The 16,497-nt window shown below is 30.1% G+C and overlaps 1 protein-coding gene and 1 long non-coding RNA gene across 2 annotated transcripts; both read right to left on the reverse strand.

The window, feature by feature from the left end:
• Positions 1 to 198: 198 nt before the first annotated feature.
• On the reverse strand, positions 199 to 5,546 carry LOC134719472 (uncharacterized). The gene is made up of 3 exons (XR_010107596.1): positions 5,397 to 5,546; positions 1,190 to 1,252; positions 199 to 339 (listed from the first exon to the last, which is right to left on the reverse strand). It is a non-coding gene; the product is annotated as an uncharacterized LOC134719472 (long non-coding RNA).
• Positions 5,547 to 7,697: 2,151 nt separating this feature from the next.
• LOC134717678 (galactoside alpha-(1,2)-fucosyltransferase 1-like) lies at positions 7,698 to 9,909 on the reverse strand. The gene is made up of 2 exons (XM_063580175.1): positions 9,857 to 9,909; positions 7,698 to 8,562 (listed from the first exon to the last, which is right to left on the reverse strand). Exons 1-2 carry the CDS (start codon positions 9,907 to 9,909, stop codon positions 7,698 to 7,700), a joined length of 918 nt encoding a protein of 305 aa, XP_063436245.1.
• Positions 9,910 to 16,497: the final 6,588 nt, after the last annotated feature.

A 16,497-nucleotide genomic window follows, 5' to 3' on the forward strand; every position in this document is an offset into this window, starting at 1 on the left:
CAACAACTACCAGTGGACTTGAAAAGTCACCAGTTACTCCTACAGAAAAACTGCATGATGGTGCAACAAATAACAGTACAAAACGATCAAGAACCTCATAAAAAAATGTAATCTAAGTGTAATCAGCAGTAAATACTAGTGAAAACTGTTATATCGTATTAAATCCATTTTATTATATATTATAAAAAAAAAATAAAAAAATGCAGTTGTACATAATTATATTTGTTCTGTCTGTACATATTGAGCTGTTCATATTTTATCCATTTCTTATGAAGTTTCAACTTTTTGGAAGCCAATGTTCAGTGAAGACCAGTCAAAATCGGTCACCATCTTCTTATCCTAAAAATAAAGATAAGAATTGTTTAATCAAACACATTTTGGCAATAAAGCAAAAAATTAAAATCTTCAAGAAAACAATTTTAAAATATATTTTATTTGTCAATTATTCAAATCTAGAAATATTCAAAACCCAAAAGTTAAATTTTGTAAATGCAAATGTGGTTATAATGAAAGATTTAAACCAACATACCATTACTATAAATACAAAAAATTTAACAAAACTGATTCTCAATCTTAGTACTTTATATAACAAAATTGTTTTTATTTGTTATACATGTATGTGTATATGCAAGCATGAGTATATACAAATGTTTCTTTTTAAATATGTATTGAATATGTATTTCGAGTTGAAGTGCATATTATGTGTTTATATTTATTTGATTCCAGCAGACACTGAGTGTACTCAAGTTATGACGTACATGTCATTGACTGTTTTTGAAGTCACAAGGATAACCCAAATAATGACCTTTGAGGTTAAAGAAAACAACACATTTTTCTCATTTTTGAATGCAACTTGTAGTTGTATGTCTTCAATAAAAATTATTTACAAAGTTGATAAGTGTAAAACTTGTAATGATAGCACAATTAACACCTTCAGTTACAAATGTAAAATAATTATAAGTATCTTGATCCTATTTATAATACAAAGAACAAGTCGATTAATAAATAAAAGTCCCTTTAAAAACAGGAATAGTGTTAAAAATAAAACACCTGGAAAAATGTCTATTTATAGTCTCAGTGAAGGTCAACTAAAATGTAACCTAATTATTAACAATACAAAGGGGATTTACCTAAGTTTACTGAAGCATATATATAATGGATGTTACAAATAAATATTAAAAATACTCACCAACTATGGTATTAAACAAACATCTTCATATCTGTACAGTAAATTGTAAAGGATTACAGCAACCTGATAAAAGAAAAAGATTGATTGAATGGTCAAAAACCCAAAAATGTGACATTCTTCTTATGCAAGAAACACACTTTACAGATAACTTGACAAACCATTTAAATACTGAATTTGAAGGTAAACTCTTACTAAGTAATGGTTCCAGCAATTCAAGGGGAATTGCCATATGGCTGAAAAAAAAACTAAACTTTAAAATTATAGATGACTATAAAGATAATGAGGGAAGGCTATTGCTTATTAATATTGAAATAGATGACACTATTATAACAATAGCTAACATTTATGCGCCAAATAATCCAAAAAGCAGAAATAATTTTTTTAAAACTGTTTATACTGTAATAGAAGAAAAAAGTTTGGGTCAACTTATCCTAGGAGGAGATTATAATGAAATATTATCCCATATTGATTCAAAAAGCAAATCTAAGCACCAAAAAAATAAAAAAACTGCTCACAACTTAAATAAACTTATAAAGTCCCTTAAACTAAGTGATGTGTGGAGAAACAGAAATCCAAACAAAGTTCAATATACATGGAGTAGAAAAGATAGATCTGAGTCGACAAGAATAGACTATTTTTTAATTGCTCCTGAGGTATTCAAAAACTGTGTATCGTGTGATATAAGACCAATAGTACTACAATACACAGATCACAACTGTGTTTCTTTAAAAATAAATTTAAGAAGAGGACAAAAAGGAAGGGGATACTGGAAACTTAACAGTAGTGTACTTCAAAATGCAGACTACATTGAAATAATTAATAAGATAATAAAAAATTATAAAAACAAGGCAAAAACTAAAACTGAACTTGACATTCTATGGGACAATTTCAAAATTGAAGTTAGAGACCAGACAATCAACTATTGTAAAATAAAAGCTAAGAATAAAAAAGACCAAATCAGCAAGTTGGAAAAAATGTTAACGGAATCAAATATAATTATAGACAAATCATCATGCAATGATAAAAACAAAAGCAATTTAGTACAGAAAGTAGAAAATATAGAAAATGAAATAGGAAAACTCTATAATGAGAAAATAAAAGGTAATCGAATAAGGGCAAGGGTAAAATGGGTTGAAGAGGGAGAAAAAAATTCAGCATATTTTCAAGGATGGAAAAATCTAGACAGAGTAGAAAAACAATAACCCAATTATATGATGACAAGGGTCAAGTTACAAGAGATCAAGACAAAATATTAGAATTAGAAGCAAATTATTATAAAAATTTGTACTCTACAAAAAATCCTGAGCTTGAAGAAACAAAAAAATATTTAGAATCTCTAAAAGAATATAAAAAATTAAATGACTCTGAAAGTAATACTTGTGAAGGGGAAATAACTGTTGATGAATGTACTGATGCAATTTTTAAAATGAAACTTAATAAAGCTCCTGGGCTTGATGGATTAAATGTTGAATTCTACAGAGCATTTTGGGAAGAATTAAAAACTTTTATAGTCGCCACTTTTAATTATTGTTATGAAAAGGGAAAGTTATCAAACACTCAGAAAGTAGGTTTAATATCCTTAATTTATAAAAAAAATAACCCTCTTTCATTAGATAATTATAGACCTATAACTCTTTTAAATTATGATGCAAAATTACTCGCTTATGCATTAGCACAAAGATTAAAACCCCTGCTACCCAAAATTATACACACTGACCAAAAAGGATATGTTAAAAATAGGTATATTGGTTTTAATATTCGACAAATACAAGATGTTATAGATTACTCTGAAACTTTTAAAATAGATGGAGCAATCTTATTCCTTGACTTTACAAAAGCATTTGATTCATTAGAATGGAACTTCATGTTTGAGACTTTAAAGAAGTTTGGCTTTAAAAATAATTTTATTAGGTGGGTTCAGACAATGTACTCAGATATTAAAGGATGCATTATTAATAACGGGTGGGTTTCTACTCGATTCAGTGCTTCTCGTGGAATCCGACAAGGATGTCCGCTATCATCGTTACTTTTTGTTCTAGCAGTAGAAGTAATGGCAATTAAGATAAGGGAAAATAAAAACTTAAAAGGGCTAGAAATAAAACTAGATGGTAAAAGTAATACTCTGAAAATTTGTCAACTAGCAGATGATACCACTTTATTTCTTCAATCAAAAAAAGATGTTACTCTTGCAATTAACTTAATAGAAATATTTGGTACTTTCTCAGGTTTAAAATTAAATAAAACAAAAACTGAAGGGATATGGCTAGGCCAATTGAAACACTGTCGTGATAAATGTGAAGATATAAATTGGTGTACTACACCTATTAAAAGTCTTGGAATTTATTTTGGGCATAATAAACAAGAATGTCAAAAATTAAACTTTGAAAAACAGCTTTTAAAATGTAAAAAAATAATAGCGGATTGGAGTAAAAGAAATCTTACTATTATAGGAAAGATAGTAATCATCAAATCACTTGTTTTGCCAAACCTAACGTATATCGCATCAAACACTTTAATTCCTAAAGAAATGTTGCAAAATTTTAAAACTTTGATATATAATTTTATATGGAAAGGCAAAAAAGACAAAATAAAAAGATCCACACTTACAAAAGATTTTTTGGAAGGTGGGCTTAAAATGACAGACATTGATGTTTACATAAAATCATTGCATATCAATTGGATTCTAAAATTAAACGAAGATAAAAAATGATAATTGGACAATCATTCCAAAATTTTATTTCAACAAATTAGGAAAAAATCTTCTTGTATTCAAAATGAATTTAAAGAGTATTAAAGACATTGATAAAAATAAGATACAAAATATACCAGACTTCTACAAGCAACTAATTAAAGATTGGATTAGTGAAAAAGGAGGGAACACAAAAGATCCCAAAAGATTTTTTGAAATCAGAAAACAAGTTTTGTGGGGTAATGATAATATTAGGTTTAACAGAAAATGTCTAAACTTTGACGATTGGATAAAAAGCGATATAATTAATATAAATGATATCATTGATGAACAAGGTAAAATCTCTGAAACTACAATCTTATCTAAGCTTAAATATAAACAAAATGGGATAAACCAAATATATATGTTAAAACAAGCTATACCAAAGAAGTGGAAATTAATTCTTTGCACTGAAGAATCCATCAAAACTAAAGTTAAAGTTGTTAACGACTTAAAAATTAGGTATACAACAATAACTCCATTAACAAGCACTAGAGAACTCTATAAAATATTCAAACTAAAAGAAAATCATGAAAAACCAAACGGTTTTCTTTTATGGGAAAAATTACTTGACAAAAATTTAAATAACAAGCTCAAAAATAACTTTGTTTTTATTTTTCAATATCTCACTGACAACAGATTGAAAATATTTAGATGGAAACTTATTCACTATATTCTGCCATGTAATGAACTATTAAAAAAGTGGAAAATTACTGAAGACAACTTATGTAAGCATTGTAAAGAAAAAGACAACTATGAACACTTTTTTGTCAACTGCTTATTTAATACAGACTTCCTAAAAATAGCAATGAAATTAATGAACTCCCTAGGTATAGACAAAAACATTTTAAGTCTTGAAAATCAAGTAATAGGGTACAAAATTGAAGACTCAGCATACTTTGAGATTAACTACATATTAACAATAATATCCTTTTCATTATATAAAGCATATTATGTCTCAGAAAAGATAACCAAAAAAATAAACATTTTGAAAACTTTTCAAAAAGAAATTTCAGCTATTATTGAAATGAACAATTTTAATAACAAAAATAATAGTAAGACAATTCTTAAAACAAATAAATTTATTGAAGATTATCAAAAAAATCAGAATTAAATCAGTTTTAAATGTCTGAATATTTCATTATAAAAGTACAAAACGTAAACACAATTGTTAATTGTTTACATGCCATATATGGTCATGTTTATTCACAGGTTTAATCATGCATGTCGGCATGTGTTACAAATATGTTTGTAATAATGTTCAACCATGCATAAGCAACGCAATGGTACATATTATTGTTTTATTCATAAACTTAAAAGAAAAAACATGTGTAATCACGATTATTTAATAATTTATTCATAGTGTAGACAAATTGTAAATTGTGCACACTAAAATGAATGATTTATAACTTGTGTAATACATATACACGACGACATACAATAGATTAGTAGAAATTTAAACAAAAATGGTATACTTACCAAACTTTATAAGTTAAATCCTGTTTATAAAAGAATATTAGACACACTCGGTAATGCGATAACGCACATGCTTGCCGAACTTTTACTAAGCCCAATTTCTTTCAATGGAACACGGATCATTCGATAAAATCGATAACGGAAATAATTCCGGAAAATTTAAGATATAAAAAAAAAAGACAAGAATTTTTTTTTTTTTAACAAAGATCTGTATGTGTATTCACAATATTTATCTATATATTTGTGAAATCAATTATAACTATAGATACTTATATTATGAATAAGTTATATCTTACCAAATAGTGTTTCCCTAAACTATTAGGTAAACTAACATGAGGGATACTAAGTTACAAGCTGTAAACTTGGTAAATTGTAACAGCAAATTTGAAATAAAGATATTTATTACGTTTAAAAAAAAAAAAAAAAAAAAGAAGACGAAACAAAATGGAAAAGGAAACTAGAAGTCAACATGCAATCTTTTGATCAGGTTTCGTAAATTTTTGTAATTGAATTTGCTGCTTTTGTTTGCGTTTACATCTCATTTGTCTTGTTCACGCATTTATTTATCGAATTCAATTCATTGTTGAGAAGCAAAACAAATAAAAAATGTATTTCAAATAAAGTCCCAAGACAAATCTTTGCGCAATTGCTTAATACTATTTACAATTTTTTTTCTATTTCTTTGTATTTGCACAATTTTTTAATCTTCAACCTTCACATCTTAATGATCGTAATTGGCATACAGAGTGTGGTCATGAGTATTCATCACTTGAGATTTATCGCTATATAGTGTATTAAACTAAATGTTTTCAAAAAAAATAAATGTTGGTGTCATTTTTCGTTTGAATTTAAGCATATTGGTATCAATAGAGGCAGAATTAGTTTATATATTTGTTGTAGATCATTTTATTGTTTTCACAAGATAAACACAAATATTATTTCTTGTTCAGAAATTTGTTATATTTTCAACCAAATTAAATTATAAAAAAAATATTGTATGTGTTCACATCAAGAGAAAACAAAAACACCGGCGGAAGATAACACTATCACCAAATAAATAAACGCACTTTACACAATTCTACGCCTTTTACAAAACCATATATACACTCAAAATACTTTTTTTTAAATGTGTGTTTATATGATATATATAGCACAAAAAAATGCAGGAGACGAATAGTTTTGGTCAGGTACTGTACATGGCTAACGCAAAAACAAATGATATCAATTTCTTCATCTAAAGAATAGTTGCTACAATATGTGGAAGTTGGTGGTTGTTAAATCCTCTCATTCAAAATACAGAGCTTTTTAAAGACTGTTATAAATTGATCAAAACTAAAAAAGATAAAAAAAAAAAAAAAAAAAAAAAAAAAAAGGCTATAGGTCTTTGTATTGAGATATATAAGACAATTTTATTTGATGGAAATTGATTCGTTCACACATATATCACTGGAACCTTTTTTCTCTCAAAACTATGAAACATTACAAGGTTGTTATGAGAGAAAAAAATATTGCATAAAACTTTGACTTTCAAATTAGGGGTATACAGAAAATCACAAAAATACTGAACTCCAACTCAATTCTTAAAAAACAATAGTTCCTAATCATAAAACATCCACAACAAACGAATGTTTAACAGCTGTCAAATTGCTTACTTGGTACAGGCCTTTTCCTATGTTGATAATACCTGGATATATAGCTAGCTAAACCTGTATAACAGTCGCATCAAATTACATTATATTGACAAGGATGTGATCAAAACAAACAGTTATAAATGGTAAAAATGTCACAAAAAGGGTATGTAATTGCAATTGTAAATGACATTAGATAAATAAAACTAGAAGATTTCGAATATCTTATAAAAAGTCAAAAACAAAATCAGCCAACGTCTATTAAACCGTATTAATATACGCAATAAAGAATAATAGATAAGCTGTTGTGTGTTAAGATGTTGACCAAATTGACTGACATGGAAAATATCGATAAAAACAAATCATCTGAACATTTTAGAGTGTTTTCTTATGTACAACCTTAACAAGCAGGCTTCATAAATTTTAGTTTTATACTCATAGAATAAACCACCAGTGAAGTGTCATAGCTGTCAGAATGGTTCAATTGTTATATATTCCACTCTTTCGTATCTTAAAAGAGGGAGATGATTGAGCACGAATAGTAATACATACTGAATAACAAGTCGCTAGTATTCCGTTCCCACAAAAAGATATACTGATTGTCTCATTTGCACTCACAACACATCGTCCTACGTCTATCTAGATTCCCTTTTAACTTACTATAGCAAAGGAACATTCAAAATCCGATCCATCCTGGATAGAAATAATCAGAAAAGTCTGCGCTAAACTGTTTCCTGAGTACTGAGCCGTCTCTTACCGGCCATTTATAATACGTCACTTCCCCTCCAGTTAACCATCCAATCCACCAGCTGAAGCTACCAACTGTTGTAATTGTATGATCACATAGTGATAAAGTTGCGACTATTACCTCCCATTTCGGACTATCAATATATTCAACCTTGTTTTTAACGTGACGTGGCATGTTCTCTTTAGCCCAAGTCATGTTTTGTGAAGTTACTACAAAAAGAATATTTCTATATTTTGATAGAAAATAGTTGACAGATTTGTATAAATACTCTGGTGTTGCTATATTAAAACCAACTTTTTTATAATAACTATTACTGAATATATCTCCAAGTCGAATATGTATGCCCACTAAAGTTACCATTTTTCTGGATTCCTCGTTGAACTTTAACAGAATTTGCATAATATTGTGTTCAGCCTCGATTTGAATACGGCGTCGAAAAGTTAACTCTTTCCTTAGTTCTTTCCTAAATTCATAAAAATATTTCCAGGACTGTAGAAAACGAACTAATCTGACATTTTGAGAATTGTTAAACCTTAAAAGACTATCGTCGTAAGCACACGACTGTTTTTCCCGCCGGTAATTAAATGTCTGGCATATTTTCACGTCTGGTCGTATTTCAACGTCAATGTTAAACACACGATTTATTTCTGTATTTTCAGCTACTATTAATCGCATATTCTTTGATCTCGAAACACCAAAATGTGATGCAAACTGGAATAAGTTATTTCCAAACCTTGATCTAAAAACAGGACACAAATAAGAAATATTACTGATGTCTTTATTTTCCTTGTTACTGAAACCATTTGTGGTGGTATTTATGTAATGCGCATGTTCAACCGGTATTTCTCGACAGTTTTTTGTAAAATTGTTCCAGTGTTGATTATTCCTGAATTTTGTATTATTCGAATTAAAGATGACAAAGAACGATAGATTTACAACTAGTATAGATGCAATTAATAACACTAAAATAGAAAGCACACAATGAATAAAACTGAAAAAGAAAGCACACATTTAATAACACTGAAAAAGAAAACATACAATTGATAACTGTAAAAAGAAAGCATACAATTACTAAGAATGAAAAAGAAAACATACAATTGATAACTCTGAAAAGAAAGCACACAATTACTGAGAATGAAAAAGAAAACATACAATTGATAACTCTAAAAAGAAAGCACACAATTACTAAGAATGAAAAAGAAAGCAATCAATTGATAACACAGAAAACACACACAATTGATAACACTTATAAAAAAAAGCACACAATTGATAACACTGAAAAAGAAAACACACAATTATTGACACTGAAAAGGAAATCACACAATTATTGACACTGAAAAACAAAGCAAAAATTGATAACACTGGACAAGAAAGTACACAAATATTAACGCTGAGAAAGAAAGCACACAATTGATAATACTGAAAAAGAAAGCACACAATTTATAATACTGAAAAAGAAAAAGAAAACAAGTTAATAACACTGAATAAGAAAACACACAGTAAATGACACTGAAAAACAAAGCACACAGTTGATAACACTGACATAGAAAGCATACACTTAATTAATTTGGTCTGGAGAGAAGATAAAGCATCTATATTTGGAAACGTTTACAGCAGAATGCATTGAGTGTGTAGGTAAAGATAATACATTTGGTTAGTTTCCTTGCTATCTCAAGCGTGAAGTCAGTATTAGGTCAGGTAAACTGCACTCGGTTAAAGGTAGACGAGACAGACAGAAAACCTGTCTGGAGGTCTAGACTACTTTTAAAGGAGTGTGGTATACCTAACCTAAAAAGGACTTCACGGTTCAGCTAACAAGCGAGCTAACAAACTGTCTACCCTTACCAACACACTTAGTGCATTTTGCTGCAAGACAGCTTTGATTTCATCGGATAAATAAAAGCATCCATTTTTGCTTCATTTGGCTCTGACACTACCACTGCTTCTTGTCTTTCAACATATCTTGTTTAACTAACTAAAGAAGTATTGGTCAAAAATGAGAAAATTAATGGATTTGTAACTGACCTATATAAAGAAGTTTCCTCTCCATAACAATGTGTTATTGTGACTAAGGATTGGTAACTAACGTATGTAAAGACATTTCCTCTGCATATAAAATTGCAGTTGTGAATGGTGGCATACTTCAACATGTTACATATCATAGTCGACGTTTAATAAGTCATATGTATATACTAATCGATAAATAATCAAAATATCATAATTATGAAATGCTATATATATACAGTTCAAATGTATTTCGTCTCTATCGATTTGTAATGCAAACAAGATTGATTTGTATTCATGTGAACAAGGATTTGTAAATCATGATTTAAAGAAATTTAATATTTATGTTTTCATATGATTTATTCTATATCGATATATAATTGTTTTTTGTCTGGTTTTGGACATGTTTATAGCCACCACGTCAATGCCACAGCTGGTGGCCGTTTTGGTCTTCGATGGTTTATCGTTTAGGGTTAACCATATCTTATTTATTCAAGTACAAATTGGATAAGACAAAAGTCAAATAGACTTACAAAGTCTTTTCAATTTATCATTTATAGCAATATAATACAAAGTATATGTATGAGCCTGCATGCATAGAATTGTATATCTATTTATATATTAACGAGTCTAAATTGAAAACAACGTTGAAACCTATGATTGGGTTGGATGAAAACCGCAATTTTTATACGTGTTCATGTACAACAAATTTCGTTGTAGAAGGGTCTAAAAACAGCACAAATAACATTTTCCAAAAGACCAAAAAAGTAAATATATTTAAACAAAACGCATTTGACTAACAGTTCGAACAACTGATGTTCTTTAAACCTGCTGACTGGCATTTGCGATTGCCAAATAAAATTAATCACACGATGTAACAAAATTTATCTTAATACAAATTTAATACTAAACAGATTTTTTTTTAACTTTTGGCCACGATGTTATGCCACAAACATACGGTGTCAATATTTTTTAGTACACCAGATCCAGATTTCGACAATAAATGTCTCTTCAGTGATGTTAGGGATCGAAACGGTATTTGGAAGGCCATATAAAAAGTACCCTCATTTTTAGAAAAAGTACCCTCGTTTTAGATAAACTCTTGAATTTTAAGAGTCAATATAGGATGAACGGATCATATAAACCGGAGGGAAAATATGATACAAGCCTAAACAAAAAAATATAAACGAGTCTAAATTGAAAACAACGTTCAAACCTATGAATGCGTTGGGTAAAAACAGATTTTTTTTTTAACTTGTAGCCACGATGTTATGCCACAAACATATCTATATATTAATATATAGAGAAAAGTACATGGCAAAACCCGTATCATATACCGTATCGTCCCAATATACTAATATCAGCAAGAGGGCTTTTAGGCCACAGGGATAAAATTGGTCGAGGGTGACACGGTATGGGATACGGATTGTGCCATGTTTTATACGCTTTATCATATATTTCAACAGGAGAGTTTATATGGACTTCCTTATGACCCCTTGCATATGGGTTACCTTTAGTTCTACTTTTGTCTTGTTTTAAAAGCTTTTATAGAACTGCCCAATTACTCATTCGAGGCACATGGGTTATCTTACAATTTGCGTGCTGTTGTTTATAAGATATTTTGTTTATTGTGTATTTTGTTATGTGTTTTATAAGGTATTTCATTGAGTTATTTTTTATAGCTGCATTTCGTTTGTCAGAAATATCAGCAAGAGGGCCTTTAGGCCACAGGGATAAAATTGGTCGAGGGTGACACGGTATGGGATACGGATTGTGCCATGTTTTATACGCTTTATCATATATTTCAACAGGAGAGTTTATATGGACTTCCTTATGACCCCTTGCATATGGGTTACCTTTAGTTCTACTTTTGTCTTGTTTTAAAAGCTTTCATAGAACTGCCCAATTACTCATTCGAGGCACATGGGTTACCTTAAAATTTGCGTGCTGTTGTTTTGAAGATATTTTGTTTATTGTATTTTTTTATGTGTTTTATATAATATTTCATCGAGTTCAAACTGCATTTCGTTTGTCAGAAATATGAAAACTCGACGTTTGTGACGTCACATGCCATACAATGACGCCATTCAATAAATCGCCAGATTGACCGTTCATTTAGGACACATTTTGAGGAAAAATATTTCTGAAGAAGCTTCAAATTAAAAATAAGTTTAAGAGTTGGGGTGTGATAAAGGGTGTGATAAAGGGTACAATGTATGATAAACGGTAAGCATAAAAAATGCGCGATATGGATTAAACAGCAGACTATTTATCATTTATTCAAAAATACTGTATTTACAACTAAATGTATGATAAATAAATATAAATATTTTTTATATATATAAATGATACATGCATGCTCAGACAAATATTTTGTATCATATTGCTATATATGTTAGATGGAGAAGACTTCAAAGGTTTGTTTGACTTGTGTCGTATCCAATTTGTTCTTTAACAAATAAAGTATGATTAAACATAAACGAAAGCAGAACACGTCGTTAACACTGATACTGACTTTGTAATACAAAACGGCCACCAGCTCTGGCATGGACTTGGTGGTTATAAACATTGCCAAAATCAGACAAATATAGATAAGACCGTTGGCTTTACCGTTTGAATGGTTTTACACTAGTAATGTTGGGGCCCTTTATAGCTTGTTGTTCGTTGTGAGTCAAGGCTCCGTGTTGAAGGCCGTACATTGACCTATAATGGTTTACTATTATAAACTGTTATTTGGATGAAAAGTTGTCTCATTGGCACTCACACCACATCTTCCTATATCTAAATAACAATTAAACATCGATATAGAATAGATCACATGAAATCATAAATATAAAATTTCTTTAATGATCATGATTTGCAAATCCTTGTTCAAATGAATACAAATAAATCGTATTTGCATTACAAATCTATAGAGACAAAACACATTTTAACATATATACGAATTGTTTCATAATTATGATAGTTTAATTGTTGATCGAATAGTATAGAATACATTTGACTAATTAAACGTCGACTATGCTATGTAACATGTTGAAGTATGCCAGCATTGTCACAACTGCAAATTGATATGCAGAGGAAATGTCTTTACACACGGTAGTTACCAATCCTTAGTCATAATTGCACATTGTTATGGAGAGGAAACTTCTTTATATAGGTCAGTTACAAATCCATAATTTTCTCATTTTTGGCCAGTACTTCTTTATTTAGTTAAACAAGATATGTTTAACAAAAGTAGCAGTAGTAGTAGTATCAGAGTCCGATGAGACAAAAATGGATACTTTAATTTATCTATAGTAATCAAAGCTGTTTTTCAGCAAAATGCAGTGAGTGTGTCGTTCAGGCTAGACAGTTTGGTTAGCTCGCTTGTTAGCTGAACCATGAATAGTTATCAAAAGTACCAGGATTATAATTTTATACGCGAAGTCAGTTTCAGTTTAGGTATACCACACTCCTTTCGAAATAGTATAGACCACCAGACAAATAAAATTGGTTATCGGACGGACTAGTCTACTCTTAACGGAGTGCGTTTTACCTGACCTAATAATTACTTCACGGTTCAGCTAGAAAGCAATCTAACCCAGAATATTACCTTTACCTACACACTCGTTAAGATGTTTCAGTGGACAAACAATGTAGGTAAATGTTTAGATATGCAATTGTTTGCACCTATCCGAAGTCAGGAATCTGATGTTGAGTATTTGTCGTTAGTTGATATGGTTTATAAATGTTTTTTATGTCTTGTTTTTTTTTGTAGATTAGACCGTTGTTTTTCTCATTTGAATAGTTTTACACTATTCATTTATTGTATGCTTTCTTTTTCAGTGTTATCAATTTTGTGCTTTCTTTTTTAGTGTTATTAATTGTGTGATTTCTTTTTCAGTGCTTTAAAAGGTGTGCTTTTTAAAGTGTTATCAATTATGTGCTTTCTTTTTCAGTGTGATCAATTGTATGTTTTCTTTTTCAGTGTTATCAATTGTGTGCTTTCTTTTTCATTGTTATTTATTGTGGGCTTTCTTTTTAGTTTTATAAATTGTATGCTTAATTTTTCAGTGTTAATAATTGTGTGCTTTATTTTTCAGTGTTATTAGTTGCATCTATACTAGTTGTACATCTATCCTTCTATGTCATCTTTAAATCGAGTAATACAAAATTCAGGAAACTTCAACACTGGAACAACATTACAAAAAACTCTCGACAAATACCGGTAGAACATGCGCATTACATAAATACTACCACAAATGGTTTCAGTTACAAAGAAAATATTTCTTATTTGTGTCCTGTTTTTAGAGCAAGGTTTGGAAATAACTTATTCCAATTTGCATCACATTTTGGTGTTTCGAGATCAAAGAATATGCGATTAATAGTAGGAGAAAATACAGAAATAAATCGTGTGTTTAACATTGACGTTGATGTACGACCAGACGTGAAAATATGTCAGACATTTAATTACCGGCGGGAAAAACAGTCGTGTGCTTACGACGATAGTCTTTTAAGGTTTAACAATTCTCAAAATGTCAGACTGGTTAGTTTTCTACAGTCCTGGAAATACTTTTATGAATTTAGGAACGAACTAAGGAAACAATTATCTTTTCGACGCCACATTCAAATCGAGGCTGAACACAATATTATGCAAATTCTGCAAAAGTTTAATGAAGAATCCAGAAAAAGGGTAACTTTAGTGGGCATACATATTCGATTAGGAGATATATTCAGTAATAGTTATTATAAAAACGTAGGTTTCAATATAGCAACAACAGATTATTTATCCAAATCTGTCGACTATTTTCTATTAAAATATAGAAATGTTGTTTTTGTAGTAACTTCACAAAACATGACTTGGGCTAAAGCTAACATGCCACGTCAAGTGACAACCAAGGTTGAATATATTGACAGTCCGAAATGGGAGATTATAGCCGCAACCTTATCACTATGTGATCATACAATAACAACTGTTGGTAGCTTCAGTTGGTGGATTGGATGGTTAACTGGAGGGGAAGTGACGTATTATAAATGGCCGGTAAGAGACGGGTCAATACTCAGGAAACAATTTAGCGTAGACTATTCTGACTATTTCTATCCAGGATGGATCGGATTTTAAATGTTCATTTTCTATAGTTAGTTAAAAGGGAATCTCGATAAATATAGGACGATGTGGTATGAGTGTCAATGAAACAATCTAGATACCTATTTGTGGGAACGGAATACTAACAATTTGTTCTACAGTATATATTCGTGCTCAATTATCTCCCTCTTTAAAGATCTAAAAGAGTGAAATATAAAACGATTGAACCATTCTGAAAACTGTGTCACTTCAATGGTGGTTTATTCTATGAGTATGACAATAAAATGTCTGAATCCTGCTCGTTAAAGTGGTACATTAGAAAACACTCTCGAAATGTTGACATGATCTGTTTTTATCGATATATTTTTTAAATAGATATACCATTCTTTACATGCATGCTTATACATACTGTGGATTCATTATTATTCGTTGGATACTAATTTTCGTGGCTTTCGTAGGTAGAGTCTAACCACGAAATTAAACTTTCAACGAATAGCAAATTTTTTATAGGCTTGTATGCAGACCTCGGCAAAACCACGAAATTAAATATCCACGAACATGCAAGTTTTCTTAATTCCACGAAAATTGGTACCCACGAAAATAAATGAATCCACAGTATATTTTGTATTATATTGCTATAAATGTTAAATGGAAAACACTTCATAAGTCTGTTTGACTCCAATTTGTACTTTAACAAATAAAATATATTTAAACCTAAACGAAAGCAGAACATGTCGATAACTCTGAGACTGACTTTATGATATACCATTGGAGACTGAAACGGCCACCAGATTCGGCATTGACTTGGTGGTTATAAACATAGACAATTATAGATTTGACTGTTGGTATTCCCGTTTGAATGATTTTACACTATTAATTTTGGGGCCCTTTATAGCTTATTGTTCGGTGTGAGCCAATGCTCCGTGTTGAAGACCGTACATTGACCTATTATGGTTTACTTTTATAAATTGTAATTTGGATGGAGAGTTCTGTCATTGGCATTCACACCACATATTCCTATATCTAAATAACAATTATACATCGATATAGAATAGATCATATGAAAACATAAGTATTAAGTTTCTTCGAATCATGATTTGCAAATCCTTGTTCAAATGAATACAAATTAATCCTATTTGCATTACAAATCTATAGAGACAAAACACATTTAACATATGTACGAATTATTCCATAATTATGATAGTTTGATTCTTGATCGATTAGTATATCCATATGACTTATTAAACGTCGACTATGAAATGTAACATGTTGGAGTATGCCAGCCTTGTCACAACTGCAAATTGACATGCAGAGGAAATGCCTTTACATAGGTCAGTTATAATAGTTATCAAAAGTACCTGGATTATAATTTAGTACGTCAGACTCGCGTTTCGTCTCCATAAGACTCACCAGTGATGCTCACATCAAAATATTTTCAAATCCCTATTTTTTTTTTCCAAATTTGACCAGTACTTCTTTATTAAGTTGAACAAGATTTTTAACAAAAGTAGCAGTAGTAGTAGTAGTACATTTACCAGAGCAAGATCAAGCAAAAATGGATGCTTTAATTTATCAGAAGTAGTCAAAGCTGTCTTACAGCAAAATGCGTTTAATGGGTAGGTGAAGGTAGAAAATTCGGGTTGCTTGCTTGTTAGCCGG

This window comes from Mytilus trossulus, chromosome 5 (genome assembly GCF_036588685.1).
Source record: "Mytilus trossulus isolate FHL-02 chromosome 5, PNRI_Mtr1.1.1.hap1, whole genome shotgun sequence".
Classification (NCBI taxonomy): domain Eukaryota; kingdom Metazoa; phylum Mollusca; class Bivalvia; order Mytilida; family Mytilidae; genus Mytilus; species Mytilus trossulus.